Source organism: Homalodisca vitripennis, chromosome 2 (assembly GCF_021130785.1).
Source record: "Homalodisca vitripennis isolate AUS2020 chromosome 2, UT_GWSS_2.1, whole genome shotgun sequence".
Classification (NCBI taxonomy): domain Eukaryota; kingdom Metazoa; phylum Arthropoda; class Insecta; order Hemiptera; family Cicadellidae; genus Homalodisca; species Homalodisca vitripennis.
Genome location: NC_060208.1, coordinates 221,090,506 through 221,115,671, shown reverse-complemented (window position 1 = coordinate 221,115,671; position 25,166 = coordinate 221,090,506). Strand labels below are relative to the sequence as shown.

General features: G+C 33.8%; 2 protein-coding genes across 2 annotated transcripts in view; one reads left to right on the top strand and one right to left on the bottom strand.

The window, feature by feature from the left end:
* Positions 1 to 261: 261 nt before the first annotated feature.
* Positions 262 to 11,659, bottom strand: LOC124355431. Its single transcript, XM_046806570.1, has 6 exons — positions 11,476 to 11,659; positions 8,750 to 8,826; positions 4,911 to 5,040; positions 3,495 to 4,221; positions 1,483 to 1,671; positions 262 to 922 (listed from the first exon to the last, which is right to left on the bottom strand). The coding sequence occupies exons 1-6, from the start codon at positions 11,570 to 11,572 to the stop codon at positions 724 to 726; spliced, it is 1,419 nt and encodes a 472-aa protein (XP_046662526.1). The 5' UTR covers positions 11,573 to 11,659; the 3' UTR covers positions 262 to 723.
* A 5,513-nt stretch (positions 11,660 to 17,172) lies between these two features.
* LOC124355430 (UMP-CMP kinase 2, mitochondrial-like) overlaps positions 17,173 to 25,166 on the top strand; it is a 28,300-nt gene continuing 20,306 nt past the window's right edge. The window contains exons 1-4 of the mRNA XM_046806569.1: positions 17,173 to 17,317; positions 18,179 to 18,258; positions 24,412 to 24,550; positions 24,646 to 24,847. Of these exons, the coding sequence (XP_046662525.1) occupies positions 17,218 to 17,317; positions 18,179 to 18,258; positions 24,412 to 24,550; positions 24,646 to 24,847 (521 nt within the window). The 5' untranslated portion in view covers positions 17,173 to 17,217. The remainder of the gene's footprint in view (positions 17,318 to 18,178; positions 18,259 to 24,411; positions 24,551 to 24,645; positions 24,848 to 25,166) is intronic.

Sequence of the window (25,166 nt, the reverse complement as noted above, 5' to 3'; positions counted from 1 at the left end):
TGTATTTTTCCTATATTTAAAAAAATTGTATGTTTTAATCATATTTTAAAAATATTATAATATAAATTAATATATTATGGAATAGTAATTTATTTATTGGAAATAAATAAGTTTTTTTTAATTGAATTGTTACACAATCAACTGACCACACTACTAGAATACTCATAGATTTGGCAATACACAAATAATCACGATCGTGTGTCTATTAGGCAAATATTCACTTATCTCACAGGGGGGGGGGAGGGAAAAAGAATATTTGTCAATTTATTGCCAAAAATAGTTCCGAATTGATTATTGTCAAATGACCACTTTGTTTTTTTGAGAATCTTAATATATTTTATTAAATGCTTAGTATTTCTTGTCAAATACACATACAGGTACGTATTGTACCATTTATCCAATAGTATGTTATAAGTTTCAATTTTAAAAAAACTGTATTATTAATTATTTTAGATTGCGTGTGTGTAATTTTAGCAAGTAGCTGATAATCTCGCCACCACTTCACTCCTGAATGACACTCAAGAACCAAGCCGTTATCTCGCCACCTCAACACTTTATTACTAAGTAGCCTGTCTTGAGTAAGCGCTGTGTTTCGAGAATATTTCTGTGTACTGATATATTAACCAGTGGAATACCTAATGTACCAGGAGGTTTAGCTATCAAACTTCATCACCAACCACGTGGCGTAGATAAGCATTGAACAGGGCAATACATGAAAGCATGTTAGACCTTTTTTACTCTTATATTTCGTAGGTGAATTCGAGACGGCCCTCTTGTGGTGTTGAGCCATCTAATGGGGAAGGTCAACCCGAGACGGTCTATGATGTGTCGCTCCATTTCCTGTAGAGCGATGTCGTGGCCCCGAGTCGTGTTGATGACAACGAGGTTGGGAATGTTCATCTTCAGGAGGGCGTTCATTGCTCTGTGAAAATATACATTTTGTTACATTCATTTTTTCTTGGCTTCAAACTGCATAACAAGTGGAGGCCGCTTCGGTTTAATTATTGCACCGATTTGCAGCATTCGTTACTTTTTTGAGAGAAGAAGAAACTTTCGTTTGGTTGAATCACTTTATTGATTATATATGATTGGAAATTTGCAAACCTTATGTGTCATAAGGACAGAAACAAGTATCAAGAGTTGATATCTAATCTTTTCGAAGTCTCAAAAATGTAATACATTTGAAAAATATCATTCGTTCTTTTACTTCAAGTCTTGTTTTACACATTTTCCTTTCTGGATATTTTGTTCGAATTTCAAAACCAATTGAAAGAAGCATGTTCAGTTCATAAAATAATTTTCTTTAGAAAAGTATTTTTAAAATAGCTAACTTTTCATTCTAAATTAGTCGTTCAAAGACCTATAAATTCGATTTTAAGTTTTGTGTATAAAGGGAAATAAATCAATCTCTGTATATCACACACCTGCTTCTAACAGCTAAATCTACACTAAACTACTGTAGTATACTCTTCTTTAACTTACAAAGTTTTGTGTGCATTGGGAGGTCTAGTGGTGAGGATTTCTTTGTGCAGGTTGTCTGGAAACTCAATGAAGAATATGAGGTCTGGTTTGAGAAGATTGTTGGGCCATCGATAAACCGGATGATCCGCAGGAGGAGGGTCTGAACCGTAAGTCCTCGCTATGGCGTATGTCTGTTGCTCAAGCCAATAACTGTAATTAATTGTAAGTCCCATTTAAAAATCATTATTCCATCCAAAACTTGCTACTCAGAATGACAAAGCGTATGCGAGCTGATACACAATTAACTATAATATTTAATAATATTTAAATAAGAGTATTAAATTGAATAATTAATGAGAGTCTTAACCCTGCAACTCAGAATACAAAGCGTATACGCAATGTAATTGTGGGAGTCTAAACCCTGCTACTCAGAATGATAAAGCGCATACGCGATGTAATTGTGAGAGTCTAAACCCTGCTACTCAGAATGATAAAGCGCATACGCGATGTAATTGTGAGAGTCTAAACCCTGCTACTCAGAATGATAAAGCGCATACGCAATGTAATTGTGAGAGTCTAAACCCTGCTACTCAGAATGATAAAGCGCATACGCAATGTAATTGTGAGAGTCTAAACCCTGCTACTCAGAATGATAAAGTGCATACGCAATGTAATTGTGAGAGTCTAAACCCTGCTACTCAGAATAACAAAGCACATAGGCAATGTAATTGTGAGAGTCTTAACTCTGCTACTAAGAATAAAAAAGCGTATGCGCAATGTAATTGTGAGGGTCTAAACCCTGCTACTCAGAATAACAAAGCACATAGGCAATGTAATTGTGAGAGTCTTAACTCTGCTACTAAGAATAAAAAAGCGTATGCGCAATGTAATTGTGAGGGTCTAAACCCTGCTACTCAGAATAACAAAGCACATAGGCAATGTAATTGTGAGAGTCTTAACTCTGCTACTAAGAATAAAAAAGCGTATGCGCAATGTAATTGTGAGGGTCTAAACCCTGCTACTCAGAATAACAAAGCACATAGGCAATGTAATTGTGAGAGTCTTAACTCTGCTACTAAGAATAAAAAAGCGTATGCGCAATGTAATTGTGAGGGTCTAAACCCTGCTACTCAGAATAACAAAGCACATAGGCAATGTAATTGTGAGAGTCTTAACTCTGCTACTCAGAATAAAAAAGCGTATGCGCAATGTAATTGTGAGGGTCTAAACCCTGCTACTCAGAATAACAAAGCACATAGGCAATGTAACTGTGAGAGTCTTAACCCTGCTACTCAGAATGAAAAAACGCATACGCAATGTAATTGTGAGAGTCTTAACCCTGCTAATCCAAGTTTTAAGAAAGGTTTTACTTTAAAATTTTAACACAAACTTTATACAGTTGTTTATAATATTTTAATATTGGTCTTAGTAAAACTAAAATTAGATATAAGGAAATTATGTCTGACTTAATAATGTTTGCTTTTACCTTTCTAGAAAATAATAATTATATTGACAGTTTTAAGTTCATTAATAATTGTACCTGATTATTATGATTTGATGTTAAAGGTAAACCTAATAACACTTTAATTGCAACAACTTTGTAAATTCAAAAAATGTTCATATTTTATATATGCCTTCTTAACATTTAAATATTGATACTTGCCAACAATACTTTTAGTGTTTTATGAAATTAATAGTTACACGATTTAATTTCAGTTTAATTTTTAGAAAACGTTTTTTTCTATTGCTCTAATAGTTTATTCCTTATACACACAAAATTAGTATGTCTATAACTCAGAAGTATGCATATTACTCATCCCATCATGGAGGACACTCAGCACAATTTTATGTATGAAAGTTGCAGACAAAGACTGATGTCGAAACGATCCAAAGAGTTTGTCTTGAGCTACTTCGTCGCGAGTTTTTTTTGGATCTAAGTCTATGACAGCGTCTTAGGAGTTACGTATGTTTTGTAATTTGTTTGATATTGAATAAGTTAAATAGCTTAACACTAAAGAATTATGTATACCCACCCATTGAGAATAACAGGAAAGATATTGATAAGTCTCCTAGTGGCTTGTGCTAGAGCGTACGCACAGAGCTTGAAGTAGGCTCTTAGGAGCAGACTCCCAGTAGGGAAGAAGTTTCTCAGAGAACTCAGACATCTCGGAGGATTGTGGAAGAGACTAGCTCCGATCCTACGAGACAAACGCATCGCTAGCATTCTCTTGGCTGCAACAGTTGAAAACCAATACAGGCTCCCAGTAGGGAAGAAGTTTCTCAGAGAACTCAGACATCTCGGAGGATTGTGGAAGAGACTAGCTCCGATCCTACGAGACAAACGCATCGCTAGCATTCTCTTGGCTGCAACAGTTGAAAACCAATACAGGCTCCCAGTAGGGAAGAAGTTTCTCAGAGAACTCAGACATCTCGGAGGATTGTGGAAGAGACTAGCTCCGATCCTACGAGACAAACGCATCGCTAGCATTCTCTTGGCTGCAACAGTTGAAAACCAATACAGGCTCCCAGTAGGGAAGAAGTTTCTCAGAGAACTCAGACATCTCGGAGGATTGTGGAAGAGACTAGCTCCGATCCTACGAGACAAACGCATCGCTAGCATTCTCTTGGCTGCAACAGTTGAAAACCAATACAGGCTCCCAGTAGGGAAGAAGTTTCTCAGAGAACTCAGACATCTCGGAGGATTGTGGAAGAGACTAGCTCCGATCCTACGAGACAAACGCATCGCTAGCATTCTCTTGGCTGCAACAGTTGAAAACACTAACAGGCTTCCAGTAGGGAATACATTTCTAAAGAACAATAACACTATTAACTCATGCATAAGCATATACACTGAATCTCAAGGACTTGATTTCACAAATATTAAGAGTTATTGCGTGCTCTCTTAATATTTTGTCCCAGATTACAATTCAATGCTTCAAACTTAACAATAAGAATTATTCAGAAAAGTGATTTGTTGTTTAAATTTTTGAACACAACAAGCAAATTCACTAGAAATACATCACTTACCTGTTACAAGCATTGCCATTATTTTGCTCCATAATGGTTAATAACATGAAATTAACTTCGACAATATCTTCAAAAAGCAATTATTTTTAATAGAAGATATTACAATTATTTAAAATTCAAGGATATTAATAACCTACATTACACGTTAAGTAAAAGTAACCTGTTCTGTGGTTGCCCTCCACCGCTATAAACGGTTTTCTGATGAGCTTGGGAAGATAGCTGATCCGCTTTGATTGACGGATCTTGATGTAAATAAAAGTAATTATGTAGATAGCAACATTACACTAACCTGTTCTGTGGTTCCCCGCCACCCCTATAAACGGCTATTTGATAGACTTGTATATTTACCAGATCCGCTTTGATTGACGGATGTTGATGTAAGTAAAAGTAACAATGTACGTAGATTACAACATTACACTAACCTGTCCTATGGTTGCCCTCCACCACTATGAACGGTTGTCTGATAGGCTTGGGAAGGTAGCTGATCCGTTTTGATTGACAGATGTTGAAGTAAGCGAAAAGCAGCTGTTGGACTGGGAGTAAATTTCTGAACTGCAAATCAAATTAAATACTGCTATGAAATGCACAACATTCATGATAAGAAATGCAGTTTTAGGGGGCTTTGTTTGTAAAACGTAAACATCCAATTTAATTTTTCACAAAATATACTTTACTCCAATTACAGCGAATAATCTAACTGTAATCTTAACGTATAGGTCAAAATATAAATCATAGAAACGATAAAATATACTAAATAGTTGACATTAACCTTTAGAACATTGTATAGTTACAACTAGGATATACACACGTAATTTCCCATTTAATAACAGGTACGGCATAGCTATATCCTTTTCAAATACTTCTGAAAATAACTTACCGTCTGATTAAAGTGACCGTTGTTAAAAATATAATTGTCCTTTCGTATAAATCATAAAGTATCAAACGATACTTTTGGGCTCGGCCTTTCGGATAGTGTAGTGTAATCACGGTATTTCTATAGGGCGCGGTCACGTGACGTCGCAAAGTAACCTGAACCGTAACACGGCGAACAGTTTAAATTAGCGACCACTTCGTTCAAATTCGTCTTGAGGGCGTAAAATTACTGCTTAGAATTAATTTACGACGTTGATTTTAGGTGTCATTAAACTGTAGACGTGTATATAATTATCGAAAAAAAAACAAAAAAAAATCACTTTCGGTCAGAAAAATACACTTGAAAAACTCTACTGATTAGAACTTCAACTAATTTGGACTTCAGTCATTGAGGTAAATGTGGCGTTTTCGACTGAGTTAGGACGACGATTTTTGTTATCATTAAACTGCACAATGTACCTATATAATTATCGAGAAAAAAATCACTTCCGGTCGGTAAATACCGAAGAAAAGCTGTCTACAGATTCAAGTTTTGACGATTTAGGATTTCACTGGTTGAGGTAAAAGTGGTACTTATAATTATGTTAGAACGTTTATTTTAGGTATTAATTCAACGTCGACTAATACATATATAATTATCGAGAAACAAAACAACAACATCACTTCCGGTCGGAAAATACCGAGGAAAAGCTCTATTGATTTAGATTTTGACGATTTTGGATTTCACTGGTTGAGTCGTTGAGTTCAGATAAAAGTGGTACTTAGAAGTATGTTAGAACATTGATTTTAGGTATCAATTGAACGCCGACTAATACCTATATAATTATCGAAGAAAAGTTGAAAAAATCACTTCCGGTTGGATAATATACCGGAAAAACTTTACTGATAAGAAGTTCCGACTAGTTTGGATTTCACTTACTGAGGTCATATCATTTTCCTTAGTATATTCCGATCGGAAGTGATTTTTTTTCTCGGTAATTATATATTTATTAGTCGGCGTTGAATTGGTACATAAAATCAATGTCCTAACGTAATTATAAGTACCACTTTACCTCAACCACTCAACCAGTGAAATCCAAAATCGTTAAAACTTGAATCTGTAGAGAGCTTTTCTTCTGTATTTACCGACCGAAAGTGAGTTTTTTTCTCGATAATTATATAGGTAGTCGAGTACAGTTTAATGATAACAAAAATCGTCGTCCTAACTCAATAAAAAATACCACGTTTACCTCAATAACTGAAGTCCGAAGTAGTTGAAGTTCTAATCATTAGAATTTTTCAGGTGTATTTTATTTCCGACCGAAAGTGATTAAAAAAACTTTTTTTCCGATAATTATATACTCGTCTACAGTGTAATGATATAAAAAAAATCGTCATTATAACTCATTCATAAATACCTCAATCAGTGAACTCCTAAATCCAAAGTAGCCGAACTTCTAATCAGTAGAGTTTTTCCGGTACATCTTCCGACCGTTAGTTTGATCTGTACCCGAGCAATACTCGAAAATTGCCCTCCTTTTCTAAAGGGTTTTCGGCCGTCAGTGGCCCAATGTCCCCGCAGGGGTATTTCATTTTCTCCACAGAATATAGTTGTGTCAATTATACGCTTGAGTGAAGCTCTGTTTTATTCTTTTTCTTTCTGATTGAGGTAAGGTTTCCGACCGTTAGTTTGATCTGTACCCGAGGAACACTCGAAAATTGCCCTCCTTTTCTAAAGGGTTTTCGGCCGTCAGTGGCCCAATGTCCCCGAAGGGGTATTTCATTTTCTCCACAGAATATAGTTGTGGCAACTATACGCTTGAGTGAAGCTCTGTTTTGTTCTTTTTCTTTCTTATCCAGTGAATCCAACATCACTTTGGTGCCTTCTATTCGACCAGAATCGAACTTCGTAAAGTTTCTGTAGGTATACAAGAAAATTTGTGGTATTAGAGTTGCTGTGAGAGTTGAATTTGCCTATTACATCTTTCAGCTTTCTATAAGGCGTAGTTACTAAAGCTCCATATTTTTGGTACTTACCTTTTAACAGTGAGCTCATTGGCAAATAACACACAAAACGTCCCCCGGATCCCCCGGTTTCGGGCCCAAATTTTTGGACCCCCCCCCCCCCCAAAGGAAATTTCTGGCTACGCTACTGTATACTTTAGTCATAAAGTTACTATTTCCACTATAGTAATCTATTTCCGTTATAATGTATGTATGTACCGGTATTCTGTTGATTGCACGATACATATTTATATCAAATTTCACCTACCTAGGCCATCAGAAGAATAAAAAAACAAAAATATAATTTTTATAGGGGTTCCGACCCTATTTCAGCCACTACGGTGGTTTGATCTACATGGAAAATCTGGGAGGAAAATGGAAAGTCGGAAAACAAGATATAATTCTTCTTGGGTTACAACCTTTGTGTAATCTCTATAGTTGGTTGATCTTTATGACAATTCTTTAGTTTTTCTTTTTTTCACTTCATACAGCATGTTCGCGTCAAATTTCATTTTCTAAGAACACCGAGGAGTTTTAAAACAAAAATATACTTCTCTGTAGGTTACAACCCCATTTCAACCTCTATGTTTGATTTTACATGTGCCTTATTTCACATTTCTATGGTATCGGGTAGTTGGAGAATTAGTGATGAGAGAGTAAGCGAATGAGGGCTATGTTTTATGTGTATATATATATATATACATTATATATATACATTATATATAAAACATAGCCCTTTATGTATACTCGTATATATATATATATATATATATATATATATATATATATATATATATATATATATATATATATACATAATAAAAAACAAAACGTTTAACTTTATCTTTAATTTTATACTGCACTTGCGGATTCTTATGTAGTACCAATTACAATATTATATTACACAAAATTATAACACTATAATAATATACCTATACAAATACATAAAACAAATAAGAAACTAAACAAAACAAAACATAACCGATAACAGATCAAAATTTCAGGAGTAACCACCTACAAATATAGATAACATTGTCATCTCGTTACTTGTATTGTACCTTGTAAATAAGCATATTATGTATGTACCTAACCAAAGGACTATTTCTAATTATGTACATTTCAACATCAAATTAAATATTATTTTCATTTCCATTCCCAGTATGGTGGAAACAATTGAATTTCCTTTAAAAAGTAGATTTAAAGGTGTAGTAGTTATGTGTAGTTTCGTTGATTTGTCTACGATAGATAAAAAATAGTATTCAGTTCCCGAACTTTTTAAGACCCTGTATAATCAATTTATGTACACAAATATGCAAATATGTGTGAATGAACAGAGGGAAATCATTTAAAACAGACTTTAAAAGTCTATTAGAAACATTACAATATAATGTATATTTGTCCTCACCTTTTCTGATTCCAAAAGATCCAAGACCTCCTGCAGTGATGTGAACACGGGCTGTGTGGTTGGATCCTCATCGCTCACTATAAATTATTAAATACTTTAAATTTTAAACTTATACCGTACCTACCTGCAACTTTTTGCATATGAAATTTGTCATATGTTCAACACAGTATTATTCTTTGTTTAAAGGTTATTTTTGACGATGGAAGGATTGTGAAGGAAACAGGATTTTTCCGGACATTTGCCATCGTTCAGTGAAACAAGAAAACAGTAACACTACGTTTCGAGATCTGCAATCTGATCTCTTCTTCAGGTAAAGAACTAACCTAATACATAATTACAAACTAAGTTAAAATAAACAAATCTTACTAAAGCGTTGTGGCACGCCTAAGTCAGGAATCACAACCTACATGTTGTTGTCAACTTCACTAACACTAAAGACATGCACTTAATACAAAACTATACAAAACACTAATCATTAAAAGTAAAAGTCCCTCTGGTCAGTCGTAGGTGGTCAGTAGACGAGTGAAGACGCATTGTGACCTGTTTCCGTAGTTTACTTTTAATGATTAGTGTTTTGTATAGTTTTGTATTAAGTGCATGTCTTTAGTGTTAGTGAAGTTGACAACAACATGTAGGTTGTGATTCATGACTTAGGCGTGCCACAACGCTTTAGTAAGATTTGTTTATTTTAACTTAGTTTGTAATTATGTATTAGGTTAGTTCTTTACCTGAAGAAGAGATCAGATTGCAGATCTCGAAACGTAGTGTTACTGTTTTCTTGTTTCACTGAACGATGGCAAATGTCCGGAAAAATCCTGTTTCTTTCACAGTATTATTTACGTCACATATTTTTACATATTGGTTACTTATTTATATACTTAGTTTATTTTATATTTAGGGTGTAAACTAAGTCCTGATACGCCTGTATATATTCCAAACTGCTTGAGATATCGATGGAAAATCTTCATCATACCTATTAAAATACATTTTTCGACTTTTTAGAGAGTAAAAATATTCCGCCCCCCTTTTATAAAGGTGGTAGAAAGGGGTTACTTTATATTTTCAAATTGCAACCCCTATCTTGTGACATTTCATTTCGAATGTACATTCAAAAGAAACACAATGATATGAAAAAAAAACATCTCTACGACTATCCTAGCAAAAGTTAGGAGCAAACTACCCCTTACATCTAAGAGTGTAAATTAAGTCCTGATACGCCTGGATGTATTCCAAGCGGACTGATATATCAATGTACAACCTTCACCATACTTATCAAATTACTTTTTTTAGATTTTTTATAGTAAAAATATTTTACCTCTCTTTTCAAAGGGGGGTAAAATAAAACTTTCAAACTGCAACCCATATCTTGTTATGGACAAATAATCCCTTACACTGTAATGCCACCTAGAAAAAGACACCTCTTACCAAAACTTTTTTTCATTAATTGCCCATAACTTAACGACGTTTAATAATAATATTAATAATAAACGACGTAGAAGTGTTTTCATAGTGTTATTGTGTTACTATTTAATAGACCTTTAATATGACATGTTACAAGGTAACGGTTGCAATTTTAAATTTTAAATTTGCCACATTCTATCTCCCTTTGAAAAGAGGGGTAAAAAGTGTTTTACCGTCAAAAAATCTTTAAAAAAAGTAATTCAATAAGTATGGTGTAGGTTGTACATTGATATCTCAATCCGTTTGGAATATATCCAGACGTATCAGGACCTTACTTACTGTATTTAATTTACCTTGTATAGTTAATTTTTGTTCAGCCTGTTCATGGTATAGGCCTATACATTTTGCCAATATAATAATTGAGTGCCATATGACAGATATGCCTTGAAATAGCCTTAGCTGTTAGTGAGATACAGTCTACTGTCGATAGCTTAAATCTTACATGTAACGAATACAGGATTTTCCGGACATTCTACAATGTACTACAGTTCTATTTGGTTGGCCGGTGAGTGCAGATCTCTTGTGTACCTGTATTCTGTAGTTCAGTTTTAATAATTAGTGTTTAGTTCTTATTAAGTGCATGTTTTAGTGTGTGCATGGAATAGACACACAAAATATCTGTTGTTCCTGACTTAGCGTGTCATAACGCTCTTGTATGTTTGGTTTACTTTAACCTAGATTGTAATAATGTATTAATGTAATAATATATCCATTAGTTTACGCATTTACCTGACAAAGATATCAGATTACAGATCTCGAAACGTAGTGTTACCACTGTGATTGTATTGTATTGTATTTGCTGTTCAGAAAGATCTTTCACAATCCTGCCATCGTCAAAAACAAACTTCAAGCAAAGAAATCTTATATGTTTCTAACAGCACAGTAATGAAATCAAATGGTCTCAATTTTATCGGTTGATAACATACCACAACCACAAATATTCCAGTACAATATTTTTTGTTTTAAAAAAACTGTAGGGCCTATTGTTAAAAATATGAACTCAGTTCCAAATGTTGATCAAACAATCACTAACTGATTATTTAGGTCACTGATTTCTTAATTGATAAGTAAATGGAAAAACAATCGTATATAATATTGGCATATACAATTTTATAATGGATTTTGTAACAAAGTATTTACAACATGTTATAATTATGATGATATTTTATGAATAAGCAATAATCTGCTAAATATATTGAGTATTTATATTCTGTATTATCAGTATTTATTATTCTGAAAACAGAGAAAATACATTATACACTTACATACACGTGGAGATCGTGTTTCACTTATAACCGAATTAAGAAAAAACAGCAATATCATTGAATTAAAAGCTGTAATAATAAACACAAAACCCCTCATTGTTTCTTGTATATCATAACTGATAAGAATTTTGAGCTCCCATACTTTGCTTTCGCGTGGAAGACGTTATCAGATCATCTAGATAAGATTAGCCGAAAATATTAATGTTGTTGTTGCTAGTTAAAAATTCAAAACATTTGCACTTGTGGACAGTTACAGGCATATTTTATCAACAATATATGTCAGAAAAACAGTGGAATTTGGAGAAATAAAACTAAACAAATCTTTTTAGATTATTATATACTGTATCTGACAGCTTAATAAGAGTTGGATTGTTGGTGGCAAAGCACTGATTTAAAGGGGCACAAAAAAAATATTTGGGCAATGCCCAATTTTAGGTCTATTTACTAGCCCAGTAAAATGAAGGAGGATGAGGTGGCAGGAAACACAAGTGGTAGCTCTTAAAATTCTTGTACAACCTTCTTGCTTGTAGTCTTACTGACTTCTTAACACTCATTGTGGCTAAAGAAAATTTCGACAGCAAGTTATTGAAAAGGAATAGTTCTGTTTGAACAATTTTCTAAATTGTCGGGATAGAAATAAATTTAGACTTTTAAATAATTCCTAGATTTCAAATTAGGTTGTGAATTAAAACTAAGAATGTAATGATGATACAGATGAACACAAAATTAATTTGATATAAAAAATTAACTAATATTAAAACTTTTTTTAAATATTAACAAGAAACTAACTAAAAGGTGTTTATATTATTGCATGTTTTAATGCTCTATATATTATTTATAAAAAAATGAGAGATCAATGATTTATGCAATGGCATATCCCTGGGTTAAAAAATAATAGAATGTGCTCATAAGTTAATCATTTTAGCTAGTTAATAAATGTTACATGTAAATGTAAAATGGTTCATCTGATGTCTTATAAAGTTCAAAAAAACACTAAGGGCGTACTTATGGAGGGGCTGGGGGAGTCGCCCCCCCCCCCCGGAAGTATAGTTGAATCGCTGATTGTTAAAAGGGACCTAAGTCACTTTTTTGTCAGTTTTGAGTTAAGTGAGGTTTTCATATGTTTGGAAGGTCTATCTACATTTGAGTGTAAAAAAGGGACCCCTAAAACAAGCTTTCTAAATACTCTTTCTGGTTTGATAAATTTCTGTTACAGTGTAAAAAGGTACCTGAGTCACTGACTGAGAGTACCTTTTAACACTCAACACTTGGCACCACTGCCATCAGCTGTTTGACAATCACCTGCTAAACAACTAATTCCCTCCATTAGTATTATTGAGGTTATGTCTCAATTGATATAGTTGGTAATGTAATGCTGTGTTGCCTTGTAAAGCATAACTTTTAACTTTTAAAATGAGTACATTTTCTGATGTACATCAAACACCAGAAAAAAACTAGAAAAAGTCAACCAAAAACCTACAAGAGGAATGTTATTAAAAGATTGAAGCTGGAGGGGAAAGAATATAAAGGCCATGGTGGTAAACTGCATCGACATAGATAATCTCGATCACCATGCAGGTTTAGTAATATTCTTAAATACACTAACATGTAAATAAATTACAGCCTTGTATTTATAAAATGTTACATTACCATGTTTTTTACTATAACATTTAAAGTAAATTTTTTTCTGAACAGCTCGCTCTGAGTTTTACTAAGGCTAGGCTAATTTACTTGAGTTAAGCTTAATTGTTGTCGAATCCTTTTCATTTTTCAGGCAATTTTTACATTTTATTAATACAAAAATTGCTAGAACTTTTTATTGATTACAGATGTCAGAAGAAATGCTTCAACAAGTTTGATGATGTAGACAGAGCTGTCATACATGATTCTCTGTACTCAAACCTACACTCAAAAGATGAACAGGACCTCCACTTGCAGAGAATGATAGATGTGATTGATGTCAAACAACACCGACCCAGAAAAAAATGATGGTACTGCTGTTTTGAAGGTAAGAGGTTTTTAAGTACCATGTCCTTCTAAGAGATTTGAAAGTAGAGGTCTGCCGTGAAGCCTTCTTCAGATTGTATGACGTGACTGATAAAAGAATAAAGCGGTTACGAAAATTGCTTCTTATCGGAGAGTCATCTCGTGACGAACGTGGAAAACACCCATGTGTAAACAAAGTGGGTCCAGATGAACTTATAAACATACACACGCATATAAGCTCTTTCCCTGTAAAAACTTCCCACTATGGCACTAGAGAGTTTAAGTATATTTCACCTGAATTGTCTGTGAGAAAAATGCATGACCTGTATAAGATAAAGTATCCAGGAACGTGTACCAAGTACGAGTTTTTATCTAAATTATTTCAATGATAATTTTAACCTGAAGTTTGGAAGGCCGCAAATTGGATACCTGTTGTTTTTGTGAAGAAAACAAAGTTACGGATAAAAAGTCCTCACTTGAATGATTCTGCAAAAAAGGTAGCTGCTGCTGAATTAATGGTGCATGTTAGGCGAGCGAAAAAGTTCACATCAGCTCTTCATGAAACAACAAAATTATCGAAGGACAATGAAAACACTATAGGGCTAGTTTTTGATTATATGCAAAAATATCAGTCTGCCGAAAATTCCTGTATAGGAAATGTTCTACCTAAGACAACTAACAGTGAATGTATTTTGTGTTTTTAACACAAAAAACCGACTTGGCTCACTACTATGTCTACCATGAAGGCCAAGCTCACAAAGGCCCTGATGAGGTAACATCATTCTTGATGCACTACATTGCTAATTTTTTTTACCAGAGTCAGGGGACTGAACTTCATCTATTTTCAGATAATTGCCCAGGACAAAATAAGAATCACACTTTGTCAAAGTCTGCCTTGCCCTAACTGATACTGGTAGGTTCCCAAACTATTAAACAATTCTTCCCTTTGCGAGGACACTCTTACAATCCTTGTGACAGAAAGTTCAGCATTATTAAAAGGCCTATAAGAAAATGTGACAGGATTTACACACCAAGGGAGGTATGTGAACTAATAGCTAATGCTGGAAAAAACACCCAGGAACTATTACTCCTGTAGATACAAACATGATTGTTGGTTATTCATCTTGGTGGCCAACTACTTATAAGAAAACATCTGTTTCCTTTAAAACACGACATCTTCCTAAAAATCAAAAATCCAATTTTAGCACCTCTAAGTACCACTATTTTGAATATTCTGCCTTAAGAAAGGGAGTTGTGAAAGCAAGTGAGTTTATAAGGTCGGGGGAGTTTTATAACCTTGGAGACTTTTTTGGTTCAAAAAGTGAACCATGTTAAGTTGCCAGAAGAGGAAGCTTATCCTGAAGGGAAAATCTCAATCAAGAAACCAAAAATAGAAGATATCATAAAAGCTATGCCATTCATTCCAGATGATCACAAGGACTTTTACAGAGAAATTATTCAGTGGCCTAGCACCGATACAGAGTAAACTTTAAGTTTTAACAAAAAAAAAGTGTTTTAATCCACAAGTGTTTCCTTCCAATGTAGTTCTAATATTTAAAATATAATAAATAAATAATTTTACATTAGAAATGTATTTATTATTGACTAATTCACAAACCCTAAAAATAAAAATATACTGCATAAATCTTCTCGAGTGTTAAAAGGGACCTGAGTCAACGTTTTTATTTATTTTTTTTTTTTTATTAACAATTAACACTAATTTGATTTATTTTTTAAATATTCTTGGTCAAAAACATAGCTTAATATGTAGAGGGATACTATAAATAATTTGTGTTACTTTTACTATATAAAATTAAGCGGATTGTTCAGTTTTTGTTTTTCTCAAATTGACACAAAAGTGACTCAGATCCCGTTTAAACAATCAGCGATTCAGTTGTAATAAATTGATATTAACTGTTGCTGGAATTTATTACAATCCTATAAATAACTATTTTAATATTAAGAATACTTACACTTCATAATTAGGGTTATTTATCTTTATTTTATTGTTCATAAAAATTATCTTACAATCTACAATATAATAATACAATTTAAAGGTTTTTAGTTGTTCAGAATCTTTTAGCAGAGAATTGTGTTGGATTTGGATTTGACGCTGGTTCTACGGTGGCTGAAAAAAGGTGGTGTATAGGACATTTTGAAAAAAAAGAAGAAATAAATCTTTATTTTTCCATTGCTCAAGCCACAAACTAAATCCTTTAGTCAATGATGCTAGCAAACTACCAGAAATAAGAAACTTAATTGCTACAGTTAATGATACAATATCCTTCTTTCATGAGTTACCAGCCCGCAGGAATTCGGTTTCTAATCTATCAAAACTGTGAGACCAAATGGTCTGAGAAATACAAGGGTTAGAAATTTGTCATGCACCTTGCATGACATATTCTATGCACTAGAACTTCTCTTGGTTGTAGAAAACTGTGTTACAAGAAAATATGCCTATCAATTAAACTACAACAGTGACTAAACAAATATTCATTGTATGTTTAGGCATGATTGCAAAGTACTCTGTGATTTTGGAACCCTTAGTGAACATTCTACAAAGTAAAGATATTGATTTGATTATGTTGAAGAAAGATATTAGTGAGATGCTTAATGTTATCAAGAAGAATTAACAAGAAATTGAACATGATTTTGATGAATTACTTTAAAAAAAAAACATGATATTGCGGAGAAAGTCGGCGTTGAGTTAACAGGTCCACACATTGCTCAAAAGCAAACACACAGAAGTAATCCACCAAAATCCCGTTTCCTTCATAATCCACCATCTGAGACTGAGATTCAATACTGGAGAGGTTGATTATCTCTTATCTTGACTCCTTAACTTTATCACTGAATGTTAGATTCTCAAATGAAAATACACCTGCTTTTGCCTTATCCAATCCAATCTTAGTCCTTCATACCTGCTAAAAATTACTTCAAAAGATTTGAGAAAAAAAGCAAATGCAATGTATTTCGTGGAGTTTTATGAGTTAGGTTATATCTCTGCAGAACTAGATTTTTGGTATAATCTGTGTGAAAAGAAGGTTTTAGCAGGAAGCAAATTAAAGGATTTGAAGTGACTGTACTTTTGGAGGAGGCTAATATTTTTTCACTGCATTGAGGCATGTACTCCTCATTTTAAGTGTTTTTCCATCCACTATGGCTACTGTTGAATGCTCTTTCACTACACTTCGAAAGATGAAAACCTGGTGGACAGATTAATTGGGTTTTATTTGATGAGCCTCCGTCGGAAATTATTTATGGAAAATCAGGACTGGATTAAAACGAGAGTTTTGAAAAAGTTTTCTGCAAATCCAAGAAAAGTTATACTATTATAAGACATGTAAATGGAATTAAAATATTTGTTTCAAGCAAATAGTTGATAAAGCACTGTTATAATTATACATAATTTTCTTAAAAAGTTGGTTTCATTCACCTTTATTTGTTCTAAAATTTTACAAGCTGGCCAATCATGGCTTGCCCCTCCCCCCTCTAGTTTTGATCCTGGGTATGCCCTTGAAAAACACCAATAAAACACTCAAACAAAAGCACAGACTAGATTGTTAGCAATGAACACCATTATTTTGTCAGATCCAAGTCCAACTAACTGATTGAAATATAATGCATTATCACACACTACAGCAGGTATTGCAGCATCAGATAAGCCATCATAGACAGCTGATGGGGCAGATTAGATTTCTATTATGGACAACGAATCTTGAAGTAGTATGATGAGAGAGAACTGTTTGAGAAAAGATGATACACATTCCTATAAGAGGAATCACCAAGTCTTTGCTGTGTTTATGTTTGGTGGTCGTGGCTACAGTATCATACAAACCTGATATTGACGATTCAGGTAATATTCACAATTTTTTTAACATTTACTATTAAATAAACTATATTTTTATTCCTGTTCAGGAATTGCTTTAAAGTATAACTTTATTGTTAGATTAGTTTTGAGAGTTATCACAGTGTATCTAGTCTGGGTGAATAACACAAAGTACAATTTGTTACTGAGTCTTTGAGTTGATAGATAGAGTTTTGAAGTTGTACGCAATTTTATATCAGCTTGTGTAAAAGAGAAAAAACTTAAATGATCAAGATAACTTTTTCAATATCTTCCAACCAAACTATTGCGGACTATTATTATTTTAAAAGAATCTGAAGTATTAGAATTAGTAGGTGTTCATTAACCATTAGACTAATTTTTTTTTTTCAAATACAATTTTACAATCTTTCAAATTGCACACTAAGTAGTCAATTTTTCTCCTTACTTCTTTTCCATGGTATTACAATAAGACAATTATTGTTGTGGTCCATACAGAGGACTTTGCTGAAGACTTTCCTAATCATGAACAAGGCAAACAAAGGAAGCCTGCAAAGTTTACATTTTGAAATAAGCATGTAAGGTATACAGTCACTCTTGCTATTTTAAATTGTAAATGGCCTCAAATACTGTTTTTGAGCATTAATTTAGTTTCAAAAAATCATGTTAATTTATACATTTTTTGTAACTAAACCTATGAATTCAAGATATTACCCAAATTTTATAGTACACTTAGATGTTTATACTGTAAAGAGTATTTCTTTTTCTTCAGCAGGTATTATATCATATTTAGATATCTGTGTACAATACATAAGTAGTTACTATTTTTATCTGTGAAGACTTAAAACTATTTTGTTGTAATGATTTTTTTAACATAAATCTCTATTACAGGTAGACCATTTAGGAATGCTGGAATACTTAGATTATTTTATGAGTTGAATGATGTGAAATCTGTTTTCAGAATGCCTGAGGTAAGATTTATTGATAAGTTGTCCATTATTCTTACTTTGGTTGTATGAAATAGAATGAAACAAAACAGCATCGAAATTCTTTGTTTGAAGGTTATTTTTGACGATGGAAGGATTGTGAAGGAAACAGGATTTTTCCGGACATTTGCCATTGTTCAGTGAAACAAGAAATCAGTAACACTTTTTTTTCTTTTTTTTTTTCGAAGTCTTTGATTTGTTTATTGGTTCCGGGTCCGTACCGAGAATCAATTCTTTGTTTGAAGGTTATTTTTTGACGATGGAAGGATTGTCAGGATTGTAAATCAGGTGTTACTGGTTTCTTGTTTCACTGAGTGATGGCAAATGTCCGGAAAAATCCTGTTTCCTTCAGCAACGAAATAGTTCAATTGGGCACTTTCATTTTGTCAAAAGCAGCAATTTTTTCATTTGTTTCAAAAGTGTAAGAGACATTTTGAGTCAGAGACTTTATTAACACAATACACAATATCTGCTCTACTCCAGTTATAACATGTCAATACTGACAGATACACTATGACATGTATTTTTTATTTACAAATTGTGTGATGCTGACTTGAAACAAAACTTTGTTTACTTTTGATTTCCGCAACGTAAATTTTTCAATATTAAATGTGTTTTTCACACTTAATGTAAAATAGGTATGGATAAGTTTAAATATGGAAATATTTCTAGGCGGTAAATATTTAAAGGTTTTGTGTCCATTATATATAGACTATATCCACAGCAATTTTACACCATTATTACTATTTTCTCTGGTCTTTCTTTACATCTCAGAATTTTCTTAGATACACAATGGCTGCCAGAACATCGACTGGAGCCTGTAGAGATGTTCACGCAGTATTTGTACTTCAGTGTTTCCTTTATGTAAAACACAGCTGACATGAAAATGTTCATTTCATTTTGCTGTTATTTGACATATGACAAACACAATATAGAAGAAAGAAAGAAAGAAATATTTTATTCCAAACTTTGTACAAATTGACAATAAATGAAATGGTTGGAAATACTAGCCATCTGAACAAGTAGCGATGGCTAGAGCAAAGAAAACTTAACTAAGTGTTTTTACACTGACAGTCCAGTCTACATAGCTATCCTCTTGTGTACCTGGTCGACACCACAGCACTCGCAATCTATGCTTGCTATTGCTAAAATAACTCTTTTTACAAAAATAATATATACTTTAAAAAACATAATAAACGTAAAAATTAAATTAAAGTATTACACCACATAATTGTTTCATCTACCACTTCTAAGTGAAAAAAAGATACTCTATTTTACATACAGATTAAAGTGTGGAAAATAACTCAATCTTATGATACCTGTTTCTATCTATTCTATATCTATATCTAATTCTACCTGTTTTTTAATTACAGCTTACGATAAAATCATAAATAAATAACTTAACGTCATCTTTAGTCAGTAACCATTTTCTAACTTTATCCAAAAATTGTTTGCAGTTTTTAATTGTTTAATTTTAACGAAAATTTGGCAATTGATTGTAAATTTTGGGGCCCAAAAAAAAATGAAACTCTTTTTAAAAATAGATTTTTTTTACTTTAGGATGAGTGTAGAGCCCGTGAGCCACACTTCTAGTATTGTTATAGGCTCTGTCGATGCCATAATTTCCACTTCTATTAAAAAATATTTTTAAGACTTTGTAGACAAATAAATGACTTAAGGGAAGAATCTTTAAGTGGTTGTAAAATGGAGGAGCAGAGGCACGTTTTTGTGTTGGAAGGTAATTATACGCACAAAATAATTTTGCGTTACTATTAATGGATTAATGGACACTTTGTCTGTCCCTCCCAGTTTTCAATTCCATAGTTTTAGTCTTGACTCTATAAAGTGAAAAATAAAGGGTCCGCATAAGAATTTAAATTTACAATATTTCTTAAAAAATAAAATTTCCTTATGTTTTTCCTGAGTTTTATCTGTAATTGTGAAGTATGAGTTTTCCATGAAAGTTTATCGTCTATGTAAACACCAAGATATTTTAATTGATTAACTTGCTCAATTTTAACACAATCGCAAGGGTTGGATGCACTCATTAACGACGTGAAAATGTAAATCCGTGTCGAAAGAAAACCCTCTAAGGTCAAAATTTATAATTTTGGTCTTGGAAACGTTAATTACCATTTTAATTATTGTTGCAGCACCAATTTTCGAAGTGATTTGAGATCCTCAGTTATTTGTGTCCAAATGGGAGCCCAATGTTTATTTGTGTAACGAAGTGAGACGTCGTCAGCAAAAGCACTGATTTTTCCGTACATTGGGATATTTAATAGGCTGTTTATAAACACTAAGAATAAAGAGGCAGAGAGCACGGACCCCTGAGGTACGCCTTTGTTATTATTTTTGGTGGACTTAAATTTTTGCTGAATACGTACTTGCTGTGAGCGGCCAAATAGGTAGCTTCTGAACCACATCAAGGGAATGCCTCTTATCCCAGCTATTTCTAATTTTCCAAGTAAAATTTCGTGATCGACAAGGTCGAAGGCTTTAGAGAAATCTATAAACATCCCCGATGTTTTTTCGCGCCATTGTTTAAAACCCTTGTATACGCCTTCAGTAAAATCCACTATTGCCAACTCGGTATTTTTCCCTTTAGTAAAGCCAAATTGTTTTGTACTGAAAAAATTTTGTTTATTTAAAAATTCTAGAGCCTTGTTTTCATTGCTCTCTCAAACACCTTCGATAGCACAGAAAGCAAAGCAATCGGTCTATAGTTTTGTAGGAGGTCCCGCTTACCATTCTTAAAGATTGGTACAACAATACTTTCTTTTAATTTGGTTGGGAATTCCCCTGTTAAGAAGCTAATATTAATTAAATGTACCAATACATGACAAATTTCTGGAGCGATTTCCTTTAATAGCTGAACCGAGAGAGAGTCACTGCCCACTGATTTCTTATTCTTGAGAGATTTGATTATTTTAAGAATTTTCTTGTTCACATACGGGATATAAGAACAGGCTGTTTATTTGGTAGACGCAACCAGATGCATCCACTCCACCAGTGTCGGGCAAAGCCGGCCCACTAGTGATAAGGGAGCGTTTATGAAGTATTCATTGAACATGTTTGCCAATTGTTTGTGGATCCTCTACACTGTTGCCGTCACTGACCTTGAACACACGTTATCAGCTGCTTATCTGTCTTATCAGTTAGGCTGTTAATCAACTTCCACTGCTGAGCACCTGTTACCTTTACACGCATCAAATAAACTTGAATAATATTTTTCTTTCGCCTTAGTAATATCTAAATTGAGTTTATTTACAAAATTACTGAAATATGTTTTGAACCCTAAGTCATATGGCCTTTTTTCTTTTTATTTTACTTAATTTTTGTTTCTTCTTTCAATTTTTATTCAAAAGGTACTCATTAATCCAAGGGCTTTTTGTATTTTGCTTTTTGATATTTATATCTAATTACTTTAGTGTCCTTACTACATGACAAGGCCTCTTGGGATTGCATTATAAAACGCAGCTGTTACTGCAATGTTTACATTCAACTCAGTTAACACATTATCCCAGTTAAAATCATTTAAAAAATTCTTTAACTTTTCAAAATCGACTTTTTCGCAAGTTACAGTAGAACTACTATGTTCAGAGAATCGGTTAACATTATTTTCATTTTTAATCAACAAAGCTATTAAATTATGGTCAGTAATTTCGGACTTAAAGTTTCCTGATACAAATTTGTTTAAATTTTTATGTCTGATAAAAATATGGTCTATGCAGGAGGAAGATTCTGGCGATATTCTAGTAGATTGTTAATAAAGGAAGAAAATCCATTATTGTACATTAAAGAAAGATATACTTCTGCCTCTGCATTGTAATTTTTTTATGTAAATATTAACATCACCCAGATAAATTACATTTGTTTTGAAAGTTGGTTTAATATAGGTTCTAGTTTCTTGAATGAAGTTATGTGCAGTATGACTTTGTAGTCTGTAAATGCAAAATATATTAAAAAATATAATTTTTTATTTTAAGCTCTAGAATTAAAATATCGGCGGAGGTCATTTTTATGCATTTGTCTCTGGTTCTAAATGTATCACGAACGAATGCTATAATACTATAATGTTTGGTTACAGTTCGCAAACTAGAATATCCCGGTATATTGTACAAGTAAATTTCTTCTTCGATAATCCAGATTTCTGATAAAACTATTAAATCTATTTCGTGGTCTAATTTCGCTAAACTGGCTAGTAATACGTCAAAATTTTGTCTCAAACTTCTAATATTTATATGGATGCAGCTAAATGTAATTTCAGAGGAGGCAAAAAAATCCTTGCTTAAATATTCAAAATTCAAAATATTATTTTCTGGGTCCATATGCTAAACTAATTATATACATGGCTGATTGCTATATGATACAGTTATATACAAACTATGTACATCTCTGTACACACATGTCCCTCTAACACTCGTTTCACCAGTGATCTTCAATACTCTATCGCCGCTGTCCTTCCGTGCGAAAGATCTTCCCGTCCTTGGTCCAGACGAACTTGTAGCCGCGGTCCCTTGCAGCCTCCTTGGTCTTGAAGAGGAGTTGCTTGTTCGCTGGTGAAAGGTGCTCATTGATGGAACACCTTCTCCTTCGGCATCCTCGGGTTGATCTTGTCAGCTGTCAGGGTCGCGTCGCTTTGAAGCCGTTGATCCACGTCTCCTTGTCTCGTCGGGACTTGAACTTGACGACGATGGGGGCAGCTCGCTTCTTGTTGTAGCTGGGACTCTATGGCGCCGCCTCGACACTCTCCTCCTTCAGCTCTCCACGTTGATGGCCTTGGAAATATCACACAGCAGACTCTCCAAATCTTCATTCTGAGACACAGGAACTCCGCTAATTTCAATGTTAGAGATCCGCGAATACTGTTCCATGTCTCTCATTCTCATCTCCAGGTCCTCTACGGCCGTGCGCAACTTTGAGTTTTCTTCACGCAGTAGTCGGGCTTCCTCCTTTGCACTTTTCATTTCTTCCGTTATTTTATTCATTAATTCAGAGGCATTGTCCATTTTCTCTGAGAAAAATTCTAAGGAGGATTTGAAGTCTTTAAACTCTTTGCTGTAGGTTTGAAGCTCACTAAAAACTTCGTTCTTGAAAGAGTTCATGGTTGAGATAAGAAAATCTTTAGTTATTACAGTTGATGACGATTTTTTTACTATTTACGGACTCCTTTTCAAGTCTGCATACATCGCACATCCACTCGAGTTTGGAACGGGTCTTGCTTGGAACACAATTAATATGTATCACTGCACTACACTTCCCAACACACTTGATACAACTCTTCTCATCGTCACACACACCAAATTGCAAATGCTGCAGTTAGCCGACATAATTAGGCGAAAATGAACGAATTCACTGTAACGTCCAGTACAAGCAGGTTAAGCTAACCTGTACACAGCACGTGCTACACTTAACCTTCAGTCAGAGCGCAGAGCGATAACGACCGGCCAGTTCGAGTGACTGATACTGACTGATATAGGAGTACATCACATCACCTATCACGTAACAGGCTTTGCTGAAATATTAAAAAATTTCAAGTCCATAGTTAAATGTACTCTCGAATTATCCTGTAGATGACAAATACACAAACCATCATACAAGAGGAATTTTGCCAGATCTCTGAGTTATAGCAAAGTATGCAAAATTTCAAGTCTATAGCTCAATTTATTCTATACTGCAAACAATTACGCTTCACTAATGCTCAGCAAAATTCCATGATAGAGCTCTACCTTTTCTATGTAGAAATGAAATTTCATACAAGATTTCAAATCTATAGCTAAATTTGTTCTTGAAATATCCTGCAGACAGACAGACAGAGTAACAGACAACAGAGATATTTTACCAGCCTCTTAAGTAACAGACTTTGCTAATGCTCAGCAAATGTTTTTGTGTTGTTTTAGTTTATACAGCAAAAAATTTAAAATGTTTGAGACCACAGTAAATGGAACATCAATTGCAGCAGCACTGTTTATATACTTAATTGAAAATTTATGCAATTGATTTGCTAATTAGTATTGAAACATACCTAATAATATGCATTTTATTATACACATACATATATATTTAGTAGTTTTATACCCTGTGACATTCTTCATATCCCTGTTTTGATAATAACACCATTTTATTTTGTTTCAGTACTCACATGTACCAGGCTGTCAGAGAGTTTTAGATGTCTTTGAGCATGAATGTTGCCCATTTGAAAAGAAGTTTATCACAAAAGATGTCAGTACTTCAAGGTTTCCTTTCATTGTGTTCGAGGGCAACCACAGAATAAGTGAGTATTAGTAACTCCATCAAACGTCAGATATTGCTAAAACGTTGAAATGATCAAATATCAAAAGATAAGGAAGCACCATAACATTCTTTCAGGCACATCGATCCTGAGCAAGCGGTTTTCCAAGATGATCACGGCCAGTTACTTCTCTATGGCACCGCCTTGCCTTATCCCCTACCGAAAGCTGTTCACACCCAAGGACTTGTTGCTGAGAAGGGCTTTCTTCAGTTTAGCAGTTTACGCCCTTGGTTACCAAGCAGCAGAGTCTCTCCAGAGGTGGCCTGTGGTGGTCGCAAGGTACAAAAGTAGTAGGACTATGGATATTTGCCATTGTTGTGTGTTGCGACAGAAATACGACTCGTTGAAACATGGTATTTGCTCTCTTCTTCACAGGACTCAATTCTTCTACTGTAAGAGCACGCATCATATGGTTCAGTGTTATAACTGTGTTATTTAGTGAATTTTTATTTTGCTTTTTTTGGCTTAGCACTGGGTTAAGGTATGTTTGGTTTTCATGAACCACTTAAATTTTGGTGTGTTCATTGTCATGTATTTAAATTGTTTGCTTTCTTAGCCTTGTGTTTTAGGATTTGACACATGATGAAGAGAGCAGACA

Coding starts and splice junctions, on each gene's coding strand:
- LOC124355431 (XM_046806570.1), bottom strand. CDS start 11,572: ATGAGGGGTTTTGTGTTTATTATTACAGCTTTTAATTCAATGATATTG. Junction 8,827..11,475: donor AACACGATCTCCACGTGTAT/GTAAGTGTATAA, acceptor AATAATTTATAG/TGAGCGATGAGGATCCAACC. Junction 4,222..4,910: donor GGAGGGCAACCATAGGACAG/GTTAGTGTAATG, acceptor CAACTGTTGCAG/CCAAGAGAATGCTAGCGATG.